Source organism: Helianthus annuus, chromosome 7 (genome assembly GCF_002127325.2).
Source record: "Helianthus annuus cultivar XRQ/B chromosome 7, HanXRQr2.0-SUNRISE, whole genome shotgun sequence".
NCBI lineage: Eukaryota > Viridiplantae > Streptophyta > Magnoliopsida > Asterales > Asteraceae > Helianthus > Helianthus annuus.
This window is the reverse complement of record NC_035439.2, coordinates 94114482-94138193: the sequence shown is the minus strand read 5'-3', so window position 1 is coordinate 94138193 and position 23712 is coordinate 94114482. Positions and strand designations below refer to the sequence as shown.

Here is a 23712-nt window from a genome sequence, read left to right as displayed (position 1 = left end):
ACATCATTCAAGTGGCTCTCATGAACTTTAGGCACGTGCACAACTGTGAATTCAAGCTTCGCTCGACGTGGGAAATCATTAGATTTTTTATTTAAATTATGTGTTTTCTAGTTTCGTATTTTATTTTATGTAATGTTTTTAAAATTTATGTAATGTTTTTTATTTTAAATTTGGTTTACTAGTAATATATTTATAGGTTTTTAATACATTTTATATAATTTTAATTATAAAATTACAAGAAGTGTGTAACACGTGTCAAAAAAGCCACGTTTTCACGCTCGGGCCACACCGCCCGTTTTAACACCATGCTCCGTTCTGGCGCGTACGTGTCGCATAATGCTTCATCACCGTGTGAACAAGAAACAAAAATGAGTCAAATTTTATTTCAAACATCGATCACTTTAACTTTAGATCCCAGTTTTAATTTATGATTTAATTAACCATTGAATTCTGCTTATTTTAACCTAATTCAATATATCATACTTTTGTAATTCATTTCATATAACACAAAGAATATTATATTACAGCCGCACGGCACGACACAAGACACAAAACAAACAGACTAAACCAGCTCCCATCGTAGCCACTCAATCATCTAAGAACTCGAACTCAGCATCTGATTCGAACCCAGATTCATGCTCAACATACATATCTCCGCTAGATTCAGTATATATCTGATTATTGTGTATGGCTGATAAGTTGACCAATCATGCTTATATCAGCAAGAATTTACATCAGAAGATCCTACACAACGACATGCGTTGCCTATGCTCACACAATCAAAACCCCATCAATTCAAGAACCCCACAATGTCAACATGTTCCAAGTCAACACTGAACTCAAGGAGCTTGTGAAATCAGGAAAACTGAATGGTGCACGCCAAGTGTTTGATAAAATGCCTCAAAGAGACGAAGTCACATGGACCACCATTATCTCTGGCTATGTGAAGGCTGCTGATCCATCTGAAGCATTGTCGTTGTTTTCCACCATGTGGGTCGACCCGTCTCAGCGAATGGACCCGTTTTTACTCAGTCTAGCACTCAAGGCATGTGCTATAAGTTTCGGTGCTAAACAAGGCGAATCGCTTCATGGGTACTGCGTAAAAACTGATTTTGTGAGCTCTGTTTTTGTGGGTAGTGCTCTTTTGGACATGTATATGAAGATTGGGAAAGTTTATGAAGGTTGTCGGGTGTTTGATGAGATGCCGATAAGGAATGTAGTTTCCTGGACTGCGGTTATAACCGGTTTGGTGCGTGCTGGTTTAAACATGGAGGGTATTGCGTATTTTTCTAAGTTATGTAGGAATAATATGGCGTATGACTCGTATACATTGGCTATCGCATTAAAGGCATGTGCTGATGCGTGTTTGTTACGTACGGGTAAAGAAATTCACGCCCAAACGTTAAAGAAAGGTTTCGATACGACTTCATTTGTTGCTAATACTCTTACAACCATGTACAACAAGTGCGGGAAGGCAGAGTACGCGTTGTACTTGTTTGAAACAATCAAAACGAAAGACGTGGTTTCGTGGACTACGATCATCACATCTTATGTTCAAACGGGTCAAGATCACAAGGCAGTTAACGCATTCCTGCGAATGCGCGAATCCGAAGTGATCCCCAACGAGTACACTCTCGCAGCAGTCATCTCCGGTTGTGCGAATACCGCACAGATTGACTTGGGTCAACAGTTTCACGCCCACGTGTTACATAACGGGCTTATGAGTTGTATGTCAGTTGCTAATTCGGTTATGACAATGTATTCAAAATGCGGGAAGTTACATTTATCGTCAATCGTTTTTCACGAAATGACTCAAAAAGACATCATTTCATGGAGCACGATAATCGGGGGGCATGCGCAAGGAGGATTCGGAGAAGAAGCGTTTCGATACCTCTCGTTAATGAAAAAAGACGGACCAAAACCGAATGAATTTGCATTCTCGAGTGTATTAAGTGTTTGCGGAAATATGGCGATTCTCGAACAGGGTAAGCAACTTCATGCTCATTGCATTTGTGTCGGTCTGGATCATACCGCTATGGTAAGAAGCGGTTTGATCAATATGTACTCAAAATGCGGGAGCATAAACGAATCTTTAAAGATATTTAACGAAGCCGAACATAACGATATTGTGTCATGGACAGCCATGATTAACGGATATGCCGAACACGGGTTGAGTCAACAAGCTATAGACCTATTCGAGCGTCTCGTTAAAGTCGGTCTACGACCCGACGCAATCACCTTCATTGGCGTTCTAACCGCGTGTAGCCACGCCGGTCTAGTCGATCTCGGCTTTCATTACTTCAACCAAATCACAAACTACAAACTTAGTTTATCCAAAGAACATTACGGTTGTATGATCGATCTCCTTTGCAGAGCCGGGCGGTTACGTGAGGCTGAAAACATGATAACCGACATGCCGTATAACGTGGACGACGTTGTCTGGTCAACTCTGTTGAGAGCTTGTAGATTACACGGAGACGTTGACTTAGGGGCACACGCGGCAAAACGGATTCTTGAAATGGACCCAAATTGCGCGTCGACACATATTATGTTGGCGAATTTGTATTCGGTTAAAGGTAAGTGGAGGGAAGCTGCGGAAATGAGGAGATTGATGAGACGAAAAGGCGTTATAAAGGAGCCTGGATGGTCCTGGATTAAGATTCGGGATTGTGTGTTTGCGTTTGCGGCCGGTGATCGTTCGAATCCTCAATGGGAAGATATATGTTGCGTATTGGGATTATTGTCTTCAAAGGAACAAGTGTTTGTTAATGTAGAAAATGTATTAGTTTACAATATAGATGAAGTTGAGGAGAAATTTTGGCAATGAGATTTTCAAATTTTAAGTTATTTATTATTGTATTGTTTATTTGATCTTGAGGTTGTTTAATATACGCAACTGAAACTTGCTCGGGCGTCTTACGCATCGCGAACTAAGGCTGATTTCACGTTTGGTGCTTGACTTTCGTGCTTGACTTTCCTTCCAGAGTTCGCCTCCAAATCTGGACCATGCGTCCAGCACTACCGAAGCTGTACCTTATTTCGGGATCAGCCTTTTCGGAGCCACCGTAGCCGAAGTTGGACCAACTTTTAAACTATCGGAACCATGGCTGATGACAATGTCGAGAACTAGGTATGAGCTCCTGCTGTCAAATTCACAGCTTCGAGATCAGAGAGCGAGAATCATTTTTTTTTGTTAGGTGTCAAATTCACAACTCACTCTTGTAGAGTTTATGAATCATTTTGATGGTGCAATGGATGTCCAAAGGTTCACTCATAGAAAGAATGATCATATTTCAAGATATACTGAGCCTGCTGATTGGAGCGAAACTACTTTGGAAAAAGATGTTGCTAAGATATACACCAGGTCTATATTCTTTGATGCATACATAGACCTGAGTGATTCGGCATACACCTTCTTTAACGATAGCCCGGGAAAGGGTTGGACTTGTCCACCTACATTTAGCATAGGAATCACCCTCACCGACAACCTCTTGCGTTCTCGTCTTAATCTAGAGCAATTAAGGTATCTTAGGCACTTTGGGTTGTCCCGTCAAGTAAGGAGCCGCCCGATCGAGATAAATTCCTTAGAGATCGGAAAATCCTTAAGACAGCTTCTAGACACGGGGCTGTGTCCGGGTCAACACGCCCCCATGTCCACTGAAAGATTCTTTTCTGATTTTCATCAGAATACGGACAAAATGTATCAGGATTCTGTCTGCACACGGGGCCGTGTCCAGCCGACACGGGGCCATGTGCAGCGTGCTGTCGTTTTCTGTAAATGCAGCAAGATTCCTGCTCATTTGGACCACTCCAAAGACAAAGATCTGCTGAAATCTTCACTCATACCATCCTAGGTATGTTCTAAAGAAGGTTCTCAACAACCATCTTGTCTTTTCCACTTTTGTTCATTGCCTTCTTCTTCAATTTTCACTCAATACCTCCATTAAAACTTGAAATCTCCATGATTCCAAGCTTTATTGTGATGTTTGTAAGGTTATTATTCAAGGGATCTTGTTTAAAATAAGTTATACAACTTTGTTTTAAATTATTTATGCTTAAAAACAACTTACAAGTGGAAAAATAATTTAAAACTCCAAAATTCCTTGCTCTGAAAAACCTACAGACTACTGGACACGGGGCCGTGTCCGAGGTACTGTTCCATAAAAATTGAACTCTTTTCAGTCTGTTTTCTCAGAATGGTGAGCAGAACTAGCGGAACATCTTCATCACACTCAAGAAACAACCGACAGGGAAGGAGGTCATCAACGGTAGAAGACTCTCTTGTAAACTATGTTACGCTTTAAGAGAGGCTATTGATGAAATGACGGGGGTGGAACAAGCGTTGATCGACCGTATTAATCACTTAACAGTGGGACTAGAAGGGTGTCTCCGAGAGGTCAACCTTTTGCACCAAAGGTTGAACATTCTCTCCTCTCCTCCTTTGGTACTGGTCATTACCCAAAGGGCATGGAACGTGGTGCCCGAAGTCATCATACCAGCCGAATGGTACACCGTGCACCCGGGGCCTCCTCGTGATATACTACAAGGAGTTCCGGTTGGTGCCACTCCCCCTCCACGAGATGTTGAGGAGAATGAAGCCGTCTTCTTCCTCCCGAGAGAGATAGAAGAATGGCTTTAACAACATCTATGAACACCCCTCGGCCGGAGTTCTACCAAACTTTTAGATACCGGAAAATTATTCTCGGAATTTTGGTTCTTAATGTAAAAGTAGAGCTCCTTAGAATGATTTTATGCACCACTTGACCTATCTAGTTTAACTCCTATGTTTCTTTTTCTTCTTCTTTATTTTTAGTTTTCTAGGATTATGTAATTCTCTCTATGACTTAAATGAAATGATGGTTTTAGTGTTTGGATGATGTTGTAATGGTTAAAACACACTCGGGATGGTGAAGGATAACAAGGGAAACTTGCACCAGCGGCCCATGCACGAAAACAGGGCCATCCGACAAATTTTTCTTCATTACAGCAAGTTCAACACGGGCCGTGCCCGCCCAACACGGCCCCGTGCTGCACAATCTGCAGAAAATGCCCAGTTCAGGTAACTGGACACGGGGCGTGCTCACTGAACACGCCCCCGTGTCCAGGCTTCTGTTTCTTTTTACAAACTTTTTTTACTTGCACCTGAACACGGGGCCTTGCCCGGACACCACGGGGCCGTGTCCAGATGCCCAGTAACAGAAAATTTTGTTTTTCACACCTTTTTATACATTCAATCAACCTAAAAACTTATTTTTGGGACATATTGAGGACAATGTGTAATTTAAGTATGGGGGATGCTAAAACCTTGAATCTTGCAAGTCCTAATTAATAAGCCTTACACAAAACTCTATTGGAACTGCTAATCACCCCAAATTTTTTCAAAAATTTTCATTTTTTTACTTGTCTAAGTTTAAGTTAGAAATTTAATAATTCTAAAAAGGTTATATTTTTACAAATTTACAACCGATAGCGTTGTGATAAAATTTGATTATATATACTTGATCACATAAAAACCCATTCCCACAAAAGTGAGTTTTGAGCCTTTATTGAGCATACAAATACATATCTTTAAACTAAATGCTCATTTTTCGTTTCTTGTGTGAATAGCCGCTTGGTTCTTACAACTCTAGAACTTGCCATGACAATACATTCCCGGTCCTTACCAACTTAAACCCGAGTAAGTAAATGATGGAGGCATTAGAACTAACCATTTTTATTTCTACACCATTATTTTTCTTTTTTTTTACCACCTACCAAAAATCCCCATAGTTAACCCCTTTGAGCCTAAACCTTTTCGTTTCTTAACCCAATTCAAACACCCTTTTACCCACCTAAACCTTTTTCCTTTTAAACCCTTTATTTTAGTAACAAAGCTCGGTTTTTCTTATGACGTTTAATATATATATATATATATATATATGAGGATGAAGCCAAAGAAATAAACAAACAAGTTTATCAAAAATAACTTTGTTTGAAATGCTTCATCAAAATAAAAAGTTTTGAAAAATATCAAGTCTTATGAAAACCGTCGCTTTTTACGCCTTTTCGCCCTTTTACTAACCACTAACACAACCACCCACCTTTAGCCCAAGCCTAACCCTTCACCCAAAAAGTCCTCTTGATATTTACAAAGGTATATAGTTAAAAAGGAGGAGGATTGATTGCTTGGCAAGCCTATGGTAGGAGTAAGTTCCATGCCGATCTCGAGTGATTCACTAAAAATACACCTTCGGCCTAGTGTTGAGTGGTCCCCCGTGAGGTATGTGAACTTGTATATAAATGCAATTTTAAAAAGGCATGTTATGCCCTAATAAGTAATTTATCTTATGAAACGTTTTTAATAAATCATGATGAATAGGATTGTAAATAAATAAAAATAAAACTTAATAACGAATCTTGGAAATCCCGACACTCTATGACAAGTCTAAAAACTATCTCTTCTACCCATTCCATTTGGGAGTGTAAAGCCACATTAAAAGGTGTTTTGCTTGAGGACAAACAAAGATTAAAGTGTGGGGGTATTTGATGTGCACAAAATGCAACATATAAATTACATCAATTGTGGCATAAAACTAACTCTTTTTAGTACTAATGTTGGAAAAAGTGTGTTTTTGTCTTCCTTTTGTGTTTTTGTCTGGTCTCATGCGAACAACTTCGAGATCAGAGAGCGAGAATCATTTTTTTTGCCAGGTGTCAAATTCACAACTCACTCTTGTAGAGTTTATGAATCATTTTGATGGTGCAATGGATGTCCAAAGGTTCACTCATAGAAAGAATGATCATATTTCAAGATATACTGAGCCTGCTGATTGGAGCGAAACTACTTTGGAAAAAGATGCTGCTAAGATATACACCAGGTCTATATTCTTTGATCAGCAAGTAGAGATTTATGGAACAATTTCCGAATGTCTGCCGATGGACACCAAAATCGAGGGTCCACAGATCAGGATATTGTTGAAAGACTTTAAAGCCCATGGAGATAGTTTATTAGAGGTATTATAGCATATATATTTCAAACATGCGATTTTGAAAACCTATATGCGAATTTCATTTTCAGAACATGATTTTGCAATATGCGATTTTGATGTACGCATGCGATTTTAAATTTATACAATTAAATGATTTTTAGACATGCGAAATTGTTAATTTACACATGCGATTTTAATTTTTAATATATATTTTTTCTTTTGATTTTCTTAGGTGTGGTTCAAGAATCTTGAAAATGATGTAACTGCACAGTGTAGCTGTTTGTGTTTTGAGCAGTATGGGCTGCTATGTAAACACATCTATTTTCTTTTCAGGATGTTTGGTGTTAAAGAAATACCAAACAAATATATTATTGATGTGCACAAAATGCAACATATAAATTACATCAATTGTGGCATAAAACTAACCCCTTTTTAGTACTAATGTTGGAAAAAGTGTGTTTTTGTCTTCCTTTTGTATTTTCAGGATTAAATGAGCTCAAATAAACAAAAGAAGCAAAAAGACAGCTAAATCTAACATAAATACAAGAAAAGGAACAAACGTGGCATACCCGACCCCCCGACAGCATCTTCCCAAGCAAAACAAGAGAACAGAAGGCTGAACACGCCCCGTGCTCAGTGAGCACGGGGGCGTGCCCAAGTGTCAGCAGAAAAGACAAAGTTGTAGAAGCTTCTATCGCCCACCACGGGGCCGTGCTCAGCGGACACGGGGCCGTGGTCAACTATAAGATTCGCAGAATCCAGGCAAATCTTGATAGTACAGATATGCTTCTGCACACGGGGTCGTGCTCAGCGGACATGGGGGCGTGGTCAACTAATGCAGACAAACTGCAATTAATGAAGAAAGAGAGGAGGATGGACATGGGGCGTGCCCGAGCTTCTGTTCATCCTATAAATAGGAGTGCTTGGATCACTTGCAACTCTTCCCTTGGCACACCACCTCTCTCACACTTCACCCACCACCCACCACCATCACAACACCATCATCCATTGTCCATCATAGAGTGTGTGAGTCGTCTCGGGATCCAAGATTGATCGTAAGAGTTCTTGACAATCAAAGGCCATGTTTGCCTAAGTCTCTTACATCACTTGGTGAAGACAAGTGTTTAGTGTAATACTTTTTATTTTCAATCTTTTCGCACTTTTTATTTGGTTATGTATTAATGACTTTAATAACTAGTTTCTTATGTTGAAGGTGATTCTTCCTTATCGTTTGTCCGTGGTGTCTTGGCATTATTTTACTGTCTATATAAAATAAAAGATTTTCACCATTCATATCTCCACGGTCTATATGGAGATATGTTGGCTACCTGGTCGGGGGTTAAGGGAACGGTTTGGTAAGAGTCTTGCCATTGTTCAGTGTATAGATCCTGCAAAGGACCTGAGTCAAATTTAGTAGGACCTCCTTCAATACCCACCGGTATTGGATGGCGGGGGTCCAAACTCTTTGATCCCCTCATAAGTTAAACTACTATTAAAACTTTAACCCGGCTACTTAGGACTGTATCCCTGCTGACTCAGACTACTTAGCCGAGGATAGCGTCACCTTCAAAAGAGGGGCCTACCACATTATGCATTAATAACTTAATTAATTATCTTTCAACAATCCAACCCTTTAGGATTGTATCCTTGCTGACTCAAACTACTGGGTTGAGGGTAACGTCACCTTCAAAAGAGGGGCCTACTACAATAACTAAGATAATCTCTTAAAATGTGCAAAAGTGCGGAAATAATCAAAGGTTACACTACACACGAGTCGGATCTAAGTGATTCATCTTGTCTATCTGTTTTTATTTTTATTTGATTTTTCAGAATTTTAGTTAGTTTTATTTTTCTAGTTTAAAACCTTTTTCTAACTTCTTGATTTGGTTAGACGTTAAGGATAAACCGGTACTAAAAGCTCTTGTGTCCTTGGACGACCTCGGTATCTTACCAACACTATACTACGTCCACGATGGGTGCACTTGCCCATATGTGTGTTTAGTGTTAGTAAATATCGTGTTTTATAAATTTAAAACTTGGCTAAAAAGTGTAAACGAGCTTAAAATATACATTAAAAACTATACACACTTACGCACATCAGTTATGAAGAGATGGACAAAGGATGTGGTGCCGAATGAATTAGATGTGAAGTACAATTTAAAGGTGGGTGACAAGGATGTGCAACACAAGGCTAAACGGATTGCTCGTGAAATCATCCATACAGGGGAGTATTTGTTTAGCAATTTGATTTCCGACCTTGATCGACTTGTTTTAGTGAGGGATCAAATGATGCAGCTTAAAGAGAGAGTTGATCAGAGTCGTATAACCAAGCAACTTGATCCAAAATATGACCGATTTTCAAATGTTGATTGGTTACCAACAACCAGTAACTAATGCACCTCCTACTGTCCGTGTGCCGGCTGGTATAAGAAACAAAGGTCGTGGCTCGCATAAAAGGATTAAATCCAAGAAGGAACAAATGATCAGCCGCAAAGGAAAGAGGTCAAGGACATATAGTGTATGCAATGAAAAAGGTCATGATATTCGAACTTGCGAGATACTGAAAGGCAAACAACAAAAGAAGAAGATGAAGGGCGTCCAGATTGAAAAAGATCCCAGAGACAAAGACAACGAGCTCGAAGACGATGAAGAGGAAGATGAGTTTGAAGATTACAGTGGTAGTAGTGATGATGGATCTGAAGAAGAAGATCAGTGGGAGGAGGTTTCAGAAGATGAGGAAGATTAATTTTTTTTAATGTAAATGCGATTTTATACAAAACACATGCGATTTTATATTCATTTGTTTATATCATTTTTCATGCGATTTAGTATATAAACATGCGATTTTACATGCATCAGTTTATAATTAGTCTTACATGCGATTTCACTTTTAGTACATGCGATTTTTGTGTTATCTTGTTTTTTTGTGGCAAAGATGTCTAAATCATTCATGCGATTTTATATTACAATGAAGCATAAGATGTGTTCAAAACATGTACCCAAATTATAAAGTAGTTGTTATTGTCTAACACAGCTACAACCATAAAACGATTAAACAGAAATTTAGTTACTTGAAGCAAAGATTTTGTCACGTTCAGCAGAGCTGAACTCCATCTTCTCCTTCACAGTGTTTAGAGCATCTTTCAGGAAAGAGAAGGCTAAGTCATCAGCTCGAGATTGCTCCTTTATGTGATTCAAAGCTACGTCTCTGAAGCTTGATGGTGGTTCTTCAAGTAGTCTCTCCCATATCTCTTGATTTTTCTTGATTTCTTCAAGAATTTTCCCCTGCACATCAAGAATCAAATGAGAAGAGGTGACATCGGTGCTTATTTCTGTCAACATGCGAGTTGACAATAGCTCTTTTATTGCAATGTTTTTTATTTTTTCTGAATCTCCAGATGCCATTTTTTGTGGGTTTGTTGTGTGTGTTTTAGTGTTCAATGTCTTAATATGGAAGGTAGTTACTTGGGTATTTAATATTAAAATAGTAGATCTATTATATAGGTAGGGTGGTAAGTTCAGTAGTATTTATTGTAAGGGACAATTGCATATTTCCTCTTAAAAACCTTCTTAATTGCGTATTTACCCAACTAAAAATTAAAATTGCATATATCCCCTCCTTAACTATTACAATTGCAAATTTACCCATTTTGATTTATTTTATTAAAAACAAGTTATCTAATGACTTTTTTACCCTTATTTTTTACTGAAACTTTAAAAAGTTACATATTTACTCATTTTTACTAGTTTTTGTGGCTTTTTCACAATTCTTTTTGTTTTTATTTTTTACGTTTTGCTAATTAGTTCTTTTTGTTGTTTTTTTAGCCTTTTTACTAAGTTATTTGTTTTACTAAGATATATCTAGGGGTGTTCGTGATTTTTAGCTGATTTATAAATATATACATTAAAATACGTTTAATGATTAAAAGAAAAAACACAAAGCAAATAACTTAGTAAAAAAAAACTAACTAGAATGATCTTCGGCTTATCTATAAATATATACATTAAAATACGTTTAAAACAAGTTACATTCTTTTCTTTATTCTATAATCCTCTGATTAAGCTCCTACTTATTCAGAAATTATTTATATTATATGAAAAAATATGAATCTACGTACTTTAGCGGTTTATTTTAGCGTTTAGATTGTAAAGAAAAAAACAACAAAAGAAGACGAACTAGCAAAACGTAAAAAAAAAAAGAATTGTGAAAAAGCCACAAAAACTAGTAAATATGTAATTCTTTAAAGTTTCGGTAAAAATATGGGTAAAAAGGTCATTATATAACTTGTTTTTAATAAATTAAATCAAAATGAGTAAATCTGCAATTTTATTAGTCAAGTAAGGGGATATATGCAATTTTAATTTTAAGTTGGGTAAATATGCAATTTAGAAGTTTTCTAAGGGGAAATATGCAATTATCCCTTATTGTAAAATTGATCCTTACATGTCAAATTACAGTCACATCGGTAATAAATTAAGTTTTTTTTAAATAGTTACTTTTTATTTACTTTAGTTATTAATTCGTAATTTTTTTTTTTTTGCATTTTTTAGGTCAAAGTAATTTGAAAGTATTAGCATAATTTTATTCAAAATCGCATTTGATTCGAAAATGAATTCGCCCAAACTTTAAGAAATCTCAAAGATAATTAACTTTCTTTGAAATAGCATGTGTAAAACCATGAATTCGCAAACTATAAGAAATTTCAAAGATTATTAACCTTTTTTGAAATTGCATGTGTAAAATCATGAATTCGCACATCATAAGACATCTTAAACATTATTACCTTTTTTTGTAATCGCATGTAATGTGATTTCGCAAACTTTACAAAAAAAACACAACGTTTCTTTTTGTTTGAAATGTTTTTCGCACGTTTGATACGTATTTCACATATTTTATTTGATTTTCATCCTGTATCATCTTCTTCGATAGACGGTCCATCGATTTGTTTCAGTTCTGAACTTCCAAATTCAGCAGAAATTCAATTCGCAGGGAGGAGTTGGTGAATAAGAATCGATCGATTTTTGATTACTTGTTGGATTTTCGAAAACGATTTTGAATAAGAATCTTACTGTATGATTTTCAGTTTTTGTTTGCTGATTATCAGGGGTTTTTTATTTCGTAATGGACGATTTTAACCTTGGCGGTTTCATATATATATATTTTAATTTGATTAATTTAAAAGTTAAGCACGGGGTTTAATTGAGATGATCTGACGGTTGTGTTTATAACGTACGTAATGTACGATTAGGCATATTGTATGATAACCGGCCTATATATATATATATATATATATATATATATATATATATATATATATATATATATATATTTGCAATTATAGTTTTTTTATCATACAATAAAAATTATAGTATTTATATAAGTTTTAGTCCGCAAGTCAAGTCAAGTCAAGCTCGATATTTGAAGCTCGGACGATCGTAAATTTAGATTTGAGTTTGTTTAAGCTAAGCTCGAGCTTTTAACATGTTATCCAAAGTGTGATGAATAAGTGTGAGAATTCTATCCCCTGGGTAGGATTCTTGTTGACTACATTTGCCATTAAAACTAGGGGTGAGCAAATTAACCACTATAGCCGATAACCGGACTATAACTGACATAACCGAACCACTATTAACCGATAACCGACATAACCAATGGTTATGATTATGAAACTTTGTTTAACCGACCAATCGGTTATGGTTACAATTATGAAGCTTTGGTTGACCAATATAACTGAAATCGAACCGAACTTGTAATGTTAAGATTATACAATGGATTTATGTTTTACATCTAAATATTAATAAAAAAAACTCCAATTAATGCCATTGGCAATCTGTCCTTCAATCTTATAATTTTACTTTTATTTTATTTAAAAATAATTTTGTTATCCTTATTATTATTTATTATAAATTATCTTAATTTTAATTTTAATATTATTTAATCTTCTATCGAAACTATAATAGTCCATTCCATAAAGGCAAATTGGATTTAAATAATCCCAACTCACTGTCATTAGCCAATAATAATCCCAACTCATTTAATCACCAATAATAATCCGAACTATTCACTTTTGTTTGTAAAATACTCCCAGTTAAAAAAACACTAACTAGGTTAAAAAATTGTTGACGTGGCAGGTGACGTGGCATGCCACATCAGCAAATTTGCTGACATGGCAGTTGATGTGGCATTTTTTGATGATATGGCAGCTGATGTGGCTGTCTACGTGGCATTTTTAATGACGTGGCAGCTGATGTGGCAGGTGACGTGGCATGCCACATCAGCAATTTTTTAACCTAGTTAGTGTTTTTTTAACTGGGAGTATTTTACAAACAAAAGTGAATAGTTCGGATTATTATTGGTGATTAAATGAGTTGGGATTATTATTGGCCAATAACAGTGAGTTGGGATTATTTAAATCCAATTTGCCTTCCATAAATGGCACATGATAATTCCGCATGCTATCTAAATATAATATTAATTTATATTCCATTTTTATATTTAAAGTACTTTACGGATAACTAATTAAAAATATTATATGGATAACTACAATTAAAATATTTTACTCCAAGTAACTTCTATTTTGTTTAATTGTTATTATGTTTAACTAAAATTAACACATGACAATTTTTCCTTCAATTTTGTTATCATTAACAAATAAAAATATTTTACTACAATTTAAAATATTCAACAATATAGATAGCGATTAAACGTAACAAAATATAGATACGATTAAACATAATAAGATATAGTCAAATATGTCGTAGATTCCCCGATGTATTTGTTGAAAGTTATTTCATTATTTCGTTGCCTCATTGGATAACGGTGTAAAAATAATTAAAAAGTTTCCTAAAGAATTGATGACCGCGATAAGCACTTTACAAGTGTGTTGGGTATTAATTACCATGAGTAAAAGATTACAAACTTGTAGAATGACTATCATGTACGTATACTTGTCTTATTTATAAATAAACTTCTTTTATTAGTCAACACGTGTATACACGGGAGTATAGTCTAGTTAACCATATAGAAGTTTTTTATTAAGGTAAAAGAATGTTGGTATCAAAATAATTTTGATGTGGATGCCCTTTAAATTGATGAAAAATTGAGGTGTTTAACCAAAAAGTGTAGTCTTAATTATCTTATAAGAAACACCCAAGTTAAGTCAAAACCATGCACACCAGGGGCGGACCCACCACCATGCCAAGGTGGGCGGGCGCACCCCCGAGACAAAATTTTTTTTATGTAAATTTCCAACGAAAATCCCGTCCGCACCCATTGGAATTTTTCGTCCGCACCCGTTGGAATTTTTCGTCCGCACACCTTGGAATATTATACATTTTTTTTAGTAAAGTTTGGTTTTTTTATAAAAATACTACCTATATTAATACATTATATACACTTAATCACTTATACTACTCAAACCCAAACCAAAGCTTAACCCAAACCAAACCTTTACATTAGCCCACTAAGTTAGTAGCCCATTAGTCCATTACCCTACCCAACATAACTTAAATAAAAATACTAAAATTAAGCCCATATCAGTAATAATCAGTCGCACCCCTTCAATTTCCCCATCCCAATTCCCGCCCAGCGATCGTTCTTTCTGCCCTCCTGCCCAGCGACTGAGCGACAACATCAGCAGCAACACAGAGGTCGATGATCACAGCCGGAAAGTGACCGGAATCCGCCCTAGCAGCAACACAGTAGCGGCGGCCGGCGACTGAGCAACAGGAGGTAAGTTTTACGGTTTTTTTATGATGCCTTAGATGATTTTTATGATGATTTTTTGATGATTTTAATTAAAAAATCTTCTGTTTTTAATCGTTGGTTTACTGCCTTAGATGAAATCTTGTTATTTAGATGATTTTTAGTGATAACTAAACAATTTTAGGCTTTGATTGCTTGAATGGTTGAAAGTTAAAATTAAACAAATAGGTTATGGATCAATTTGATTGTGATAGGAACCATGAGTAGAGACGTTATGGCGCGATTTCTCAAGAGGAAAATGGATACATCTTCCGAACTAATCGATTTGGATACTCTTCCTTCGGATCCGTATGATCGCAAGCCGATAGAATCATATAATGTGAATCAAAAGGATGCGATTAGAAGGGCATATATACTAAGAGGACCGTATCAACCAAGAGGTATCGAATTCCCACAAACAAAGTTTCAAGGTGACGAGTTAAGAAAATTTAAGGAAGAATGGTATGACAAACATGAGTATAAGGGATGGTTAGAGTATAGCTCAAAATCGGATCGCATGTTTTGCTTATGTTGCTATTTGTTTAGGAGCCACTTCGGAGATGGTAGAGACACATTTGTGTGCGGTGGGTATAACAATTGGAAAAAGGTACATGCGTCACTTAAAAAACATGTTGGTTTAGTTAATAGTCTACACAACAAATGTTTCCAAATGAGTGCCGATTTAGTTAACGAAAATCAAGCGGTACACACACAATGGGACAATAGGACCCCTAAGGAGAAACGTGAATACCGACTTAGACTTAGTGCTTCTACTTTGCTTGGGAAAAGGTTGTTGAATGGCGGATTGGCGTTTCGTGGACATGATGAATCAAAAGATTCATTAAATAAAGTGAATTTCTTAGAGCTTTTAGAACTCATGGGTGAAATGAATGAAGAGCTTGCTAACGTTATCTTAGAGAATGCGCCCGCGAATAACCAAATGACAAGTCCTAAAATTCAAGCGGACATCAAACATTGTTATGCTCAAGAGGTAATTAAACAAATTTTAGAAGAACTTGGTGATGATGTTTTTTCTTTATTAGTAGATGAATCATGTGATGTATCAAAAAAAGAACAAATGGCGGTTGTTATTCGTTTTGTTGATAAAGTTGGGATTGTTAAGGAGCGTTTTATTGGGCTTGTTCATGTCAAAGAGACAAGCGCAATAACACTCAAAACGGCTATTGATGATATATTGGCACGTTATGGGTTAAGTTTGAAAAGGATTAGAGGCCAAGGCTATGATGGGGCAAGTAACATGTCGGGCGAGTTTAACGGCCTAAGGGCTCTAATCTTAAAGGAAAATGTTTCGGCCTTTTATATTCATTGCTTTGCACACCAACTTCAACTAGTTGTTGTGGCGGTGGCGCACAAACATACACCAATTTGGAGAGTTTTTGAAACGATAACATGTTTAACAAATGCCGTTTGTGCATCTTCTAAACGACAAGATATGCTTCGTGAAAGCCATAGAAGACAATTGGAAAAAAATGGAAGACGTACTTTGTACCGGAAGTGGGTTGAACCAAGAAATGACACTTTCAAGGCCCGGGGATACACGTTGGAATTCCCATTACAAGACACTTTCCCGTTTAATTTCTTTATATCCAAACATTATGGAAGTTCTTGGATGGTTAGTAGAAACGGGTCAAACTCTTCCTTGTAGTAGACAAGCGGACGGACTTCTAGAGGATATGAAAAAATACGACTTTGTATTTTACATACACTTGATGGAGCATATTCTAAACATCACACATACGTTGTCCCAATGTCTTCAAAGAAAGGAGCAAGATTTGATGAATGCGGTTAAGTTGGTTTCTTCCACCAAAAACCAACTTGAAAAGTTTAGGTTGGAAGGTTTTAATGAGTTCTTGGAGAATGTTAACTCCTTTTGTGACATGTATGAACTTGAGGTGAAAAAATTGGATGATGAATACGTTAACCCAAGGTGGCCAAGAAGAAAGACGAACATCACAAATCGGCATTATTACGAGTATGATTGCTTCAATGCGGTTCTTGATTTGCAAATACAAGAATTTGGGAAACGTTTTAATGAGGTAACATCGGAACTACTTGTTTGTATGAGTTGTTTAAGTCCTTGTGATAATTTTAGTGCATTTGACATTCCAAATATACTAAAGTTAGCCGAGAAGTATCCATATGATTTCAATGAAGAGGAAAAACGAAGGCTTCCGGTTCAACTCGGAAACTACTTTGATTTTGTGAAAAAAGATAAACAATTCGCCAACTTGGATGGTTTGTCAAGTCTTGTAAGGTTAATGGTTTCAACAAATATTCACGTTACTTTTACATTGGTATATCGCTTATTGAAGCTTGTTCTCGTATTACCCGTCGCAACTGCAACCGTTGAAAGATGTTTTTCGGCAATGAAGAATGTGAAGACCGACTTGCGTAATCGGATTGGGGATGAGAATTTAAGTGATAGTTGTGTATGCTATATAGAGAAAGACTTGCTTAAGAAAGTAGCTTTAGATGATGTTTTGGATAGATTTCAAAAAATGAAAACCCGTAGGGCGACGTTTTAGTTATGTTTGTACAAAGTTTGACGTGTTTGCGAAATATATAAATTTAGTTTGATATTCTTTTGTCTTGCATGACCCGACCCGACCCGATACAACCGATTTTTTTACTTATGTACTTAGGGGCCTAAAATTTTTAAAAATGTTCCGCACCCCCATGAAAAAATTCCTGGGTCCGCCACTGATGCACACCCCTATTTATTTCAAAGCTTAATTGGTTAAATAACCGAAATTAACAAAAACCGAACCATAACCGATTAACCATAACCGAAGTTCGGTTATGATTATGATTATGATTAATGGTAAAAACCGAACCAAACCGACCCATACATACCCCTAATGAAAACAACGTAATAATTTATAAATATAAAGTTTGTAAGAATTTGTTTTTAAAGTCTACACCTATATTACATTTGAAATTTGTGTAGCACTACTTTTGTATAACAAAACACTAAAGATACGTAATACGTCGTATCTTTTAATATAATAAAACATTAATTAAAGATATATAATACGTCATCATCTTTAAATATAATAAAACATTAAAAATACGTAAGGCCGTGGGGTATGGTTGGGCGGGGGTTGGGCTTAAGTTGGGGCATGAGTTGACACGTGACTTGAGGGGGCAGACATGGGCTGACCCACATTCAACACGGTGTGGTAGGGCGTGGGTTTGTTGGGCTTTGCTGGGCTGACCCGCTGGGCTGACCCGCTGGGCTACTTGAATATTTTTAAAACAACAAAATTAATTTTTTTAATATTTTTAAATAAGGAAAATTACAAAAAAAAAAAAAAATTCCTAACGTTTATATTTGTTTTTTTATCTCTTCTCTCAAACCCAAGACTAGTTGTAACTCGTCACCCTCTAGGTAATCAATGGGCTGGGATATAAATTTCAAATCATCCCGTCTTTGTTTCTGAGCATCTCTAGTGGCATCTCTAGCTTCTTTGCTCCTTCGTATTTCGGCCCTTTGTTGTTGGAATACGTTGAATGTATCCAACTTGCATGAAATGTCATCCAACTGATCGCTGTATATTCCCCTACGCGAGTCCAAACTTCCAGCTGAAGGCGATGCCGTACCAGATCTTGATTTTGGAGCACGCCTTTTTGCGACATCTCTTCCATACTCAGGCCGGTATGGGCTTGGCGAATCATCTAAAAGGTCCTCAAACTCTTGATCTCGTGCATCAGATTGGGCTTGGGACGAGGCCCTTGACCTTTTGGAAGACGAGTTACCTTCGCTACCAATGGGGATATTCGCCCACTTTGGATGGAACTTACAAATTTCCCAACAATGCATGAAACGGAAGTCGGTCCCCACATTTGATTTGAATGTGACCAATGCATTTGTCACAATGTCGGCTTCGTTTTCACCACTTTTTGGTTTTGCTTTGCTTTATTTAAAAAACCACTATATTTTGTAAGTTGGGTGCTAATCTCGCTCCACTTCGAGGATAAGCTATCGTTTTCACGATAAGCCTCCCTTCCCAATTCTTCATGGAATACTCTACTAACCGCTTCCCACAGGGTGGTTCGATGTTGAGAATTTCCTAGTTTAATAAAAACAAAATTTAATATATTACAAAGTTATATAAAAAATAACCATTAATAAAAACAAAGTTTAAGAATACCTAAACTTGGATGTTGAGATTGTTAACACCAAGCCCTCGCCAATGCAACTTCTTCAGCAACGACCCATTTTTGTTGTTTTCGTTTGACGGTTTCAAGTTCTTTATCCGCCTCGGTTTTCTTCTTATGACTTCTCTTTTTGATGGGTTTCGATGCGGAAGGAGCATCGTTGAGTGGTTGAGTTTCGGGGACGGTTTCAGTTTCGGTTTGTGAAAGGTCGATGGAGGTTGGTGAAAGATTGATGGGCGATTGTGTAAACGGGGTAGGTATCAAATCGTTGGTGTGTGGGAAGTTAGTAAACACACGATTCCCGATATACGATGCATAACTCGCTTCAACGGGCATAGAAGAGTGTATGAAAAATGGACGAGGCATTGGACGATTGGGTGGTAGGCTAGGATTATTTTCTTGGAATGCATACGGGTTGTTCGGGTCATAAGCACAGTTATAAGTAGGGCTGTAAATGAACCGAACGAACACGAACGACGCCTTGTTCGTGTTCGTTTGTTAAGGAAATAAATGTGTTCACGAACGGTTCATGAACACTTATCGAACGAGATTTTATGTTCGTGTTCGTTCATTAAGGAAATGAGCGTGTTCCCGAACGGTTCACGAACACAAGCGAACACAAATAAATTTGGCGAACGCGATGAGGGATAAAGGTGGATGGCACAGAGAGTAGCACTAGAACTTGAATCCCTTATTGTGGAATGAAGGTAGATCATATTCGTCGATGTAAATAATGAGAAAAGAAAGGGAAATGGTGCATAAACATGAAAGAGGGTTTCTGATGTGTGTCGGTGTGTATATAATTTAGATATATATTTTAGCCCCTTTTAACACTTTTAGCCAAGTTTTAAATTTATAAAACACGATATTTACTAACACTAAACACACATATGGGCAAGTGCACCCATCGTGGACGTAGTATAGTGTTGGTAAGATACCGAGGTCGTCCAAGAACACAAGAGCTTTTAATACCGGTTTATCCTCAACGTCTAACCAAATCAAAAAGTGAGAAAAATGTTTTAAACTAAGAAAAATAAAAACTAACTAAATGCTGAAAATAAAAATAAAATAAAAACAGATAGACAAGATGAATCACTTGGATCCGACACGTGTATTAGTAGAACCTTTGATTATTTTCGCACTTTTGCACTTGTTTAAGAGATTATCTTAGTTATTGTAGTAGGCCCCTCTTTTGAAGGCGACGTTACCCTCAACCCAGTAGTTTGAGTCAGCAAGGATACAATCCTAAAGGGTCGGATTATTGAAAGATAATGAATTAAGTTATTAATGAAAATTGTGGTAGGCCCCGCTTTTGGCGGTGACGTTACCCTCGGCTAAGTAGTCTGAGTCAGCAGGGATACAGTCCTAAATAGCCGGGTTATAGTATTAATAGTAGTTAACTTATGAGGGGGTCAAAGAGTTTGGATCCCCGCCATCCAATACCTATGGGCATTGAAGGAGATCCTACTAAATTTGACCCAGGTCCCAAGCAGGACCTCTAAACGCTGAACAAGGGCAAGACCCTTACCAAACCGTTCCCTTAACCCCCGACCAGGTAGCCAACATACCTCCATATAGACCGTGGAGATATGAATGGTGAAAATCTTTTATTTTATATAGACAGTAAAATAATGCCAAGACACCACGGACAAACGATAAGGAAAGATCACCTTCAACATAAGTAACTAGTTATTAAAGTCATTAATACAAAACCAAATAAAAAGTGCAAAAGATTAAAAATAAAAAGTATTATACTAAACACTTGTCTTCACCAAGTGATGTAAGAGACTTAGGCAAACATGGCCTTGATTGTCAAGAACTCTTACGATCAATCTTGGATCCCGAGACGACTCACACACTCTACGATGGACAATGGATGATGGTGGTGGATGATGGTGTTATGGTGGTGGTGGGTGGTGGATGAAGTGTGAGAGAGGTGGTGTGCCAAGGGATGAGATAGAATGAAGCCAAGCTCCTCTATTTATAGGCTGAACAGAAGGCTGGACACGGCCCCGTGTCCGCTGGACACGGCCCCGTGCCCGTCTGACATTCTCTCTCTTCATTAATTGTAATTGCGAATTACAATTAATGCGCCTGCTGTACTTTCACCACGCCCCCGTGCCCGCTGGACACGGCCCCGTGGTGGGCAATGGAAGCTTCTACTGGTTTGTCTTTTCTGCTAGGGCTGACCATCCTGGACACTGCCCCGTGCTCGCTGAGCACGGCCCCGTGTTGAGCTGGACACGCCCCGTGTCCGCTGGACACAGCCCCGTGTTGGGCTGGACACAGCCCCATGCTCAGCTTTCTTCTTGTTTTTGCTTTGGGAGATGCTGTCAAGGAGTCGGGCATGCCACGTTTCTTCCTTTTCTTTGTATTTATGTTGGATTTAGCTGCATTTTTGCTTCTTTTGTTCATTTAAGCTCTTTTAACCCTGAAAATACAAAAGGAAGACAAAAGCACACTTTTTCCAACATTAGTACTTAAAAAGGGTTAGTTTTATGCCTCATTTGATGTAATTTATATGTTGCATTTTACTCACATCAAATACCCCCACACTTGAATCTTTGCTTGTCCTCAAGAAAAACTCTTTAATATGTGGCTTACACTCCCAAATGGAATGGGTAGAAGAGAAGGTTTTGGGCTTGTCTTGAGTGTCGGGAATCCAAGATCTTTATTGGGTTTTATTTTTATTTATTTACAATCCTATTCGTTATGATTTATTTTGAACGTCTTATAAGATAAATTACTTTTTTGGGCATAGCATGCCTTATTAAAATTCCATTTATATACAAGTTCACATACCTCACGGGGGATCACTCAACACTCGGCCGAAGGTGTATATTTTTAGTGAATCACTCGAGAGCGGCATGGAACTTATTCCTACCATAAGCTTGCCAACCAATCAATCCTCCTCCTTTTTAACTTTATACCTTTGTAAATATCAAGAGGACTTTTTGGGTGAAGGGTTAGGATTGGGCTAAAGGTGGGTGGTTGGGTTAGTGGTTAGTAAAAGGGCGAAAAGCGTAAAAAGCGTCGGTTTTCGTAAGACTTTTTTTTTTTGACTTTTTTTTAATGAAGCAATTTTTCAAACAAAGTTCTTTTTGATAACCTTGTTTGTTTATTTCTTTTGGCTTCATTATTATCATCATTTTTCTCTCTTTTTTTTTTTGTGATAAGGAAGTCATAAGAAAAACCGTGCTTTGTTACTAAAATAAAGGATTTAAAATAAAAAAGGGGTTTTGGTGGGAAAAAGGGTGTTTGTTTTGGGTTAAGAAATGAAAAGGTTTAGGCTCAAAGGGATTATTAGGGGGATTTTGGGTAGGTGGTATAAAAAAAAAAGAAAAATAATGGTGTAGAAATAAAAAAGGGTTAGTCCTAATGCCTCCATCATTTACTTACTCGGGTTTAAGTTGGTAAGGACCGGGAATGTATCGTCATGGCAAGTTCTAGAGTCGTAAGAAACCAAGCGGCTATTCACACAAGAAACGAAAAATGAGCATTTAGTTTAAAGATATGTATTTGTATGCTCAATAAAGGCTCAAAACTCACTTTTGTGGGAATGGGTTTTTAATGTGATCAAGTATATATAATCAAATTTTAATTAGACTTGTCATGCCTTTTCATAATTTTCTTATGTTGGTTCTTTTTATCACGACGCTATCGGTTGTAAATTTGTAAAAATATAACCTTTTTAGAACTTGTTATTCCCAAATTAAACCAAGACAAGTAAAAAAAAAAAAAACGAAAAGTTTTTGAAAAAAAAAAAAAATTGGGGTGATTAGCGGTTCCAATAGAGTTTTGTGTAAGGCTTGTAATTAGGACTTGCAAAATTCAAGGTTTTAGCATCTCCCACACTCAAATTACACATTGTCTTCAATGTGTTCCAAAAATAAGTTTTCCGGTTGATTAAAATGTGTAAAAGTGGGTTAAAAACAAGATTTTATGTTACTGGGTAGCTGAACACGGGGTGGTGTTGGCTGAGCACGGCCCTGTGTCCAGACTGCCAGTACCAAAAGTAAACAGAAGGCTGGGCACGGGGGCATGTTCAGTGAGCACGGCCCCGTGTCCAGGTACCTGAACTGGGCATTTCTGCAAATTTTTGGGCACGTGGGCGTGTTGGGTGAGCACGACCCCGTGCTGAACTTGCAGTAATGAAGAAAAATTGTCGAGAGGCTCTGTTTTTGTGCATGGGGTGTTGGTTTAAGCTTCCCTTAGTATCCTTCACCATCCCGAGTGTGTTTTATTCCTGAAAATTAAAACTAAACTAGAAATCATAAAAGTTAAACTAATCTAAAACTAAGGATAGTTCCGCGGAATGCCTCCGTGGTGCGCCACGTTTATAAGGGTCCTTGGCTAGACCCTCCTTATCGGGTGGTTCTGGCTCATCTTCAATTAGGGGGTCATTATTGCCAAAAGGATATCTCATTGAGCGCTCAAGATCTATGCTCCTTTTGATTACCCCTAATTGAAGAGGTAGATTGTTGTACTTCCGGTTTTTCAAAGCTTCATGAGTTTTTACAAAAGGCCGTCCCAACACTAGAGGAGCGTCATCAAGGATGACAAAGTCGGTTGAGATTACCATTTGATTTGTTTGAACCAAGATATCCTCAACTACACCGATTAATTTTATTATTTTCCGATTAGATAGAAAAATGGGTATTTGAAGTGGAGAAAAATCACTAATACTTAATTTTTCGAAAATGTAGTTTGGCATTAAATTAACACAAAGATCTTTATCAATAGTGATATTACTAATAAATGAATTTTGAAAGAAACATGGAACCGGTGTAATGTTAATTTCAAAAGGATCTTCTTTTATTA

The 23712-nt window shown here is 37.2% G+C and overlaps 2 protein-coding genes across 2 annotated transcripts; both read left to right on the top strand.

The window, feature by feature from the left end:
* Nucleotides 1–507: 507 nt before the first annotated feature.
* Nucleotides 508–2866, top strand: LOC110868033 (putative pentatricopeptide repeat-containing protein At3g47840). The gene has a single exon (XM_022117116.2). It carries the CDS (start codon nt 710–712, stop codon nt 2825–2827), a length of 2118 nt encoding a protein of 705 aa, XP_021972808.1. The 5' UTR covers nt 508–709; the 3' UTR covers nt 2828–2866.
* A 12081-nt stretch (nt 2867–14947) lies between these two features.
* On the top strand, nt 14948–16378 carry LOC110866648 (zinc finger MYM-type protein 1-like). The gene has a single exon (XM_022115790.1). The coding sequence runs from the start codon at nt 14948–14950 to the stop codon at nt 16376–16378; it is 1431 nt and encodes a 476-aa protein (XP_021971482.1).
* Nucleotides 16379–23712: the final 7334 nt, after the last annotated feature.

Excerpts from the sequence above, each read along its gene's own strand:
- LOC110866648 (XM_022115790.1), top strand. The coding sequence starts at position 14,948 with ATGGCGCGATTTCTCAAGAGGAAAATGGATACATCTTCCGAACTAATC.
- LOC110868033 (XM_022117116.2), top strand. The coding sequence starts at position 710 with ATGCTTATATCAGCAAGAATTTACATCAGAAGATCCTACACAACGACA.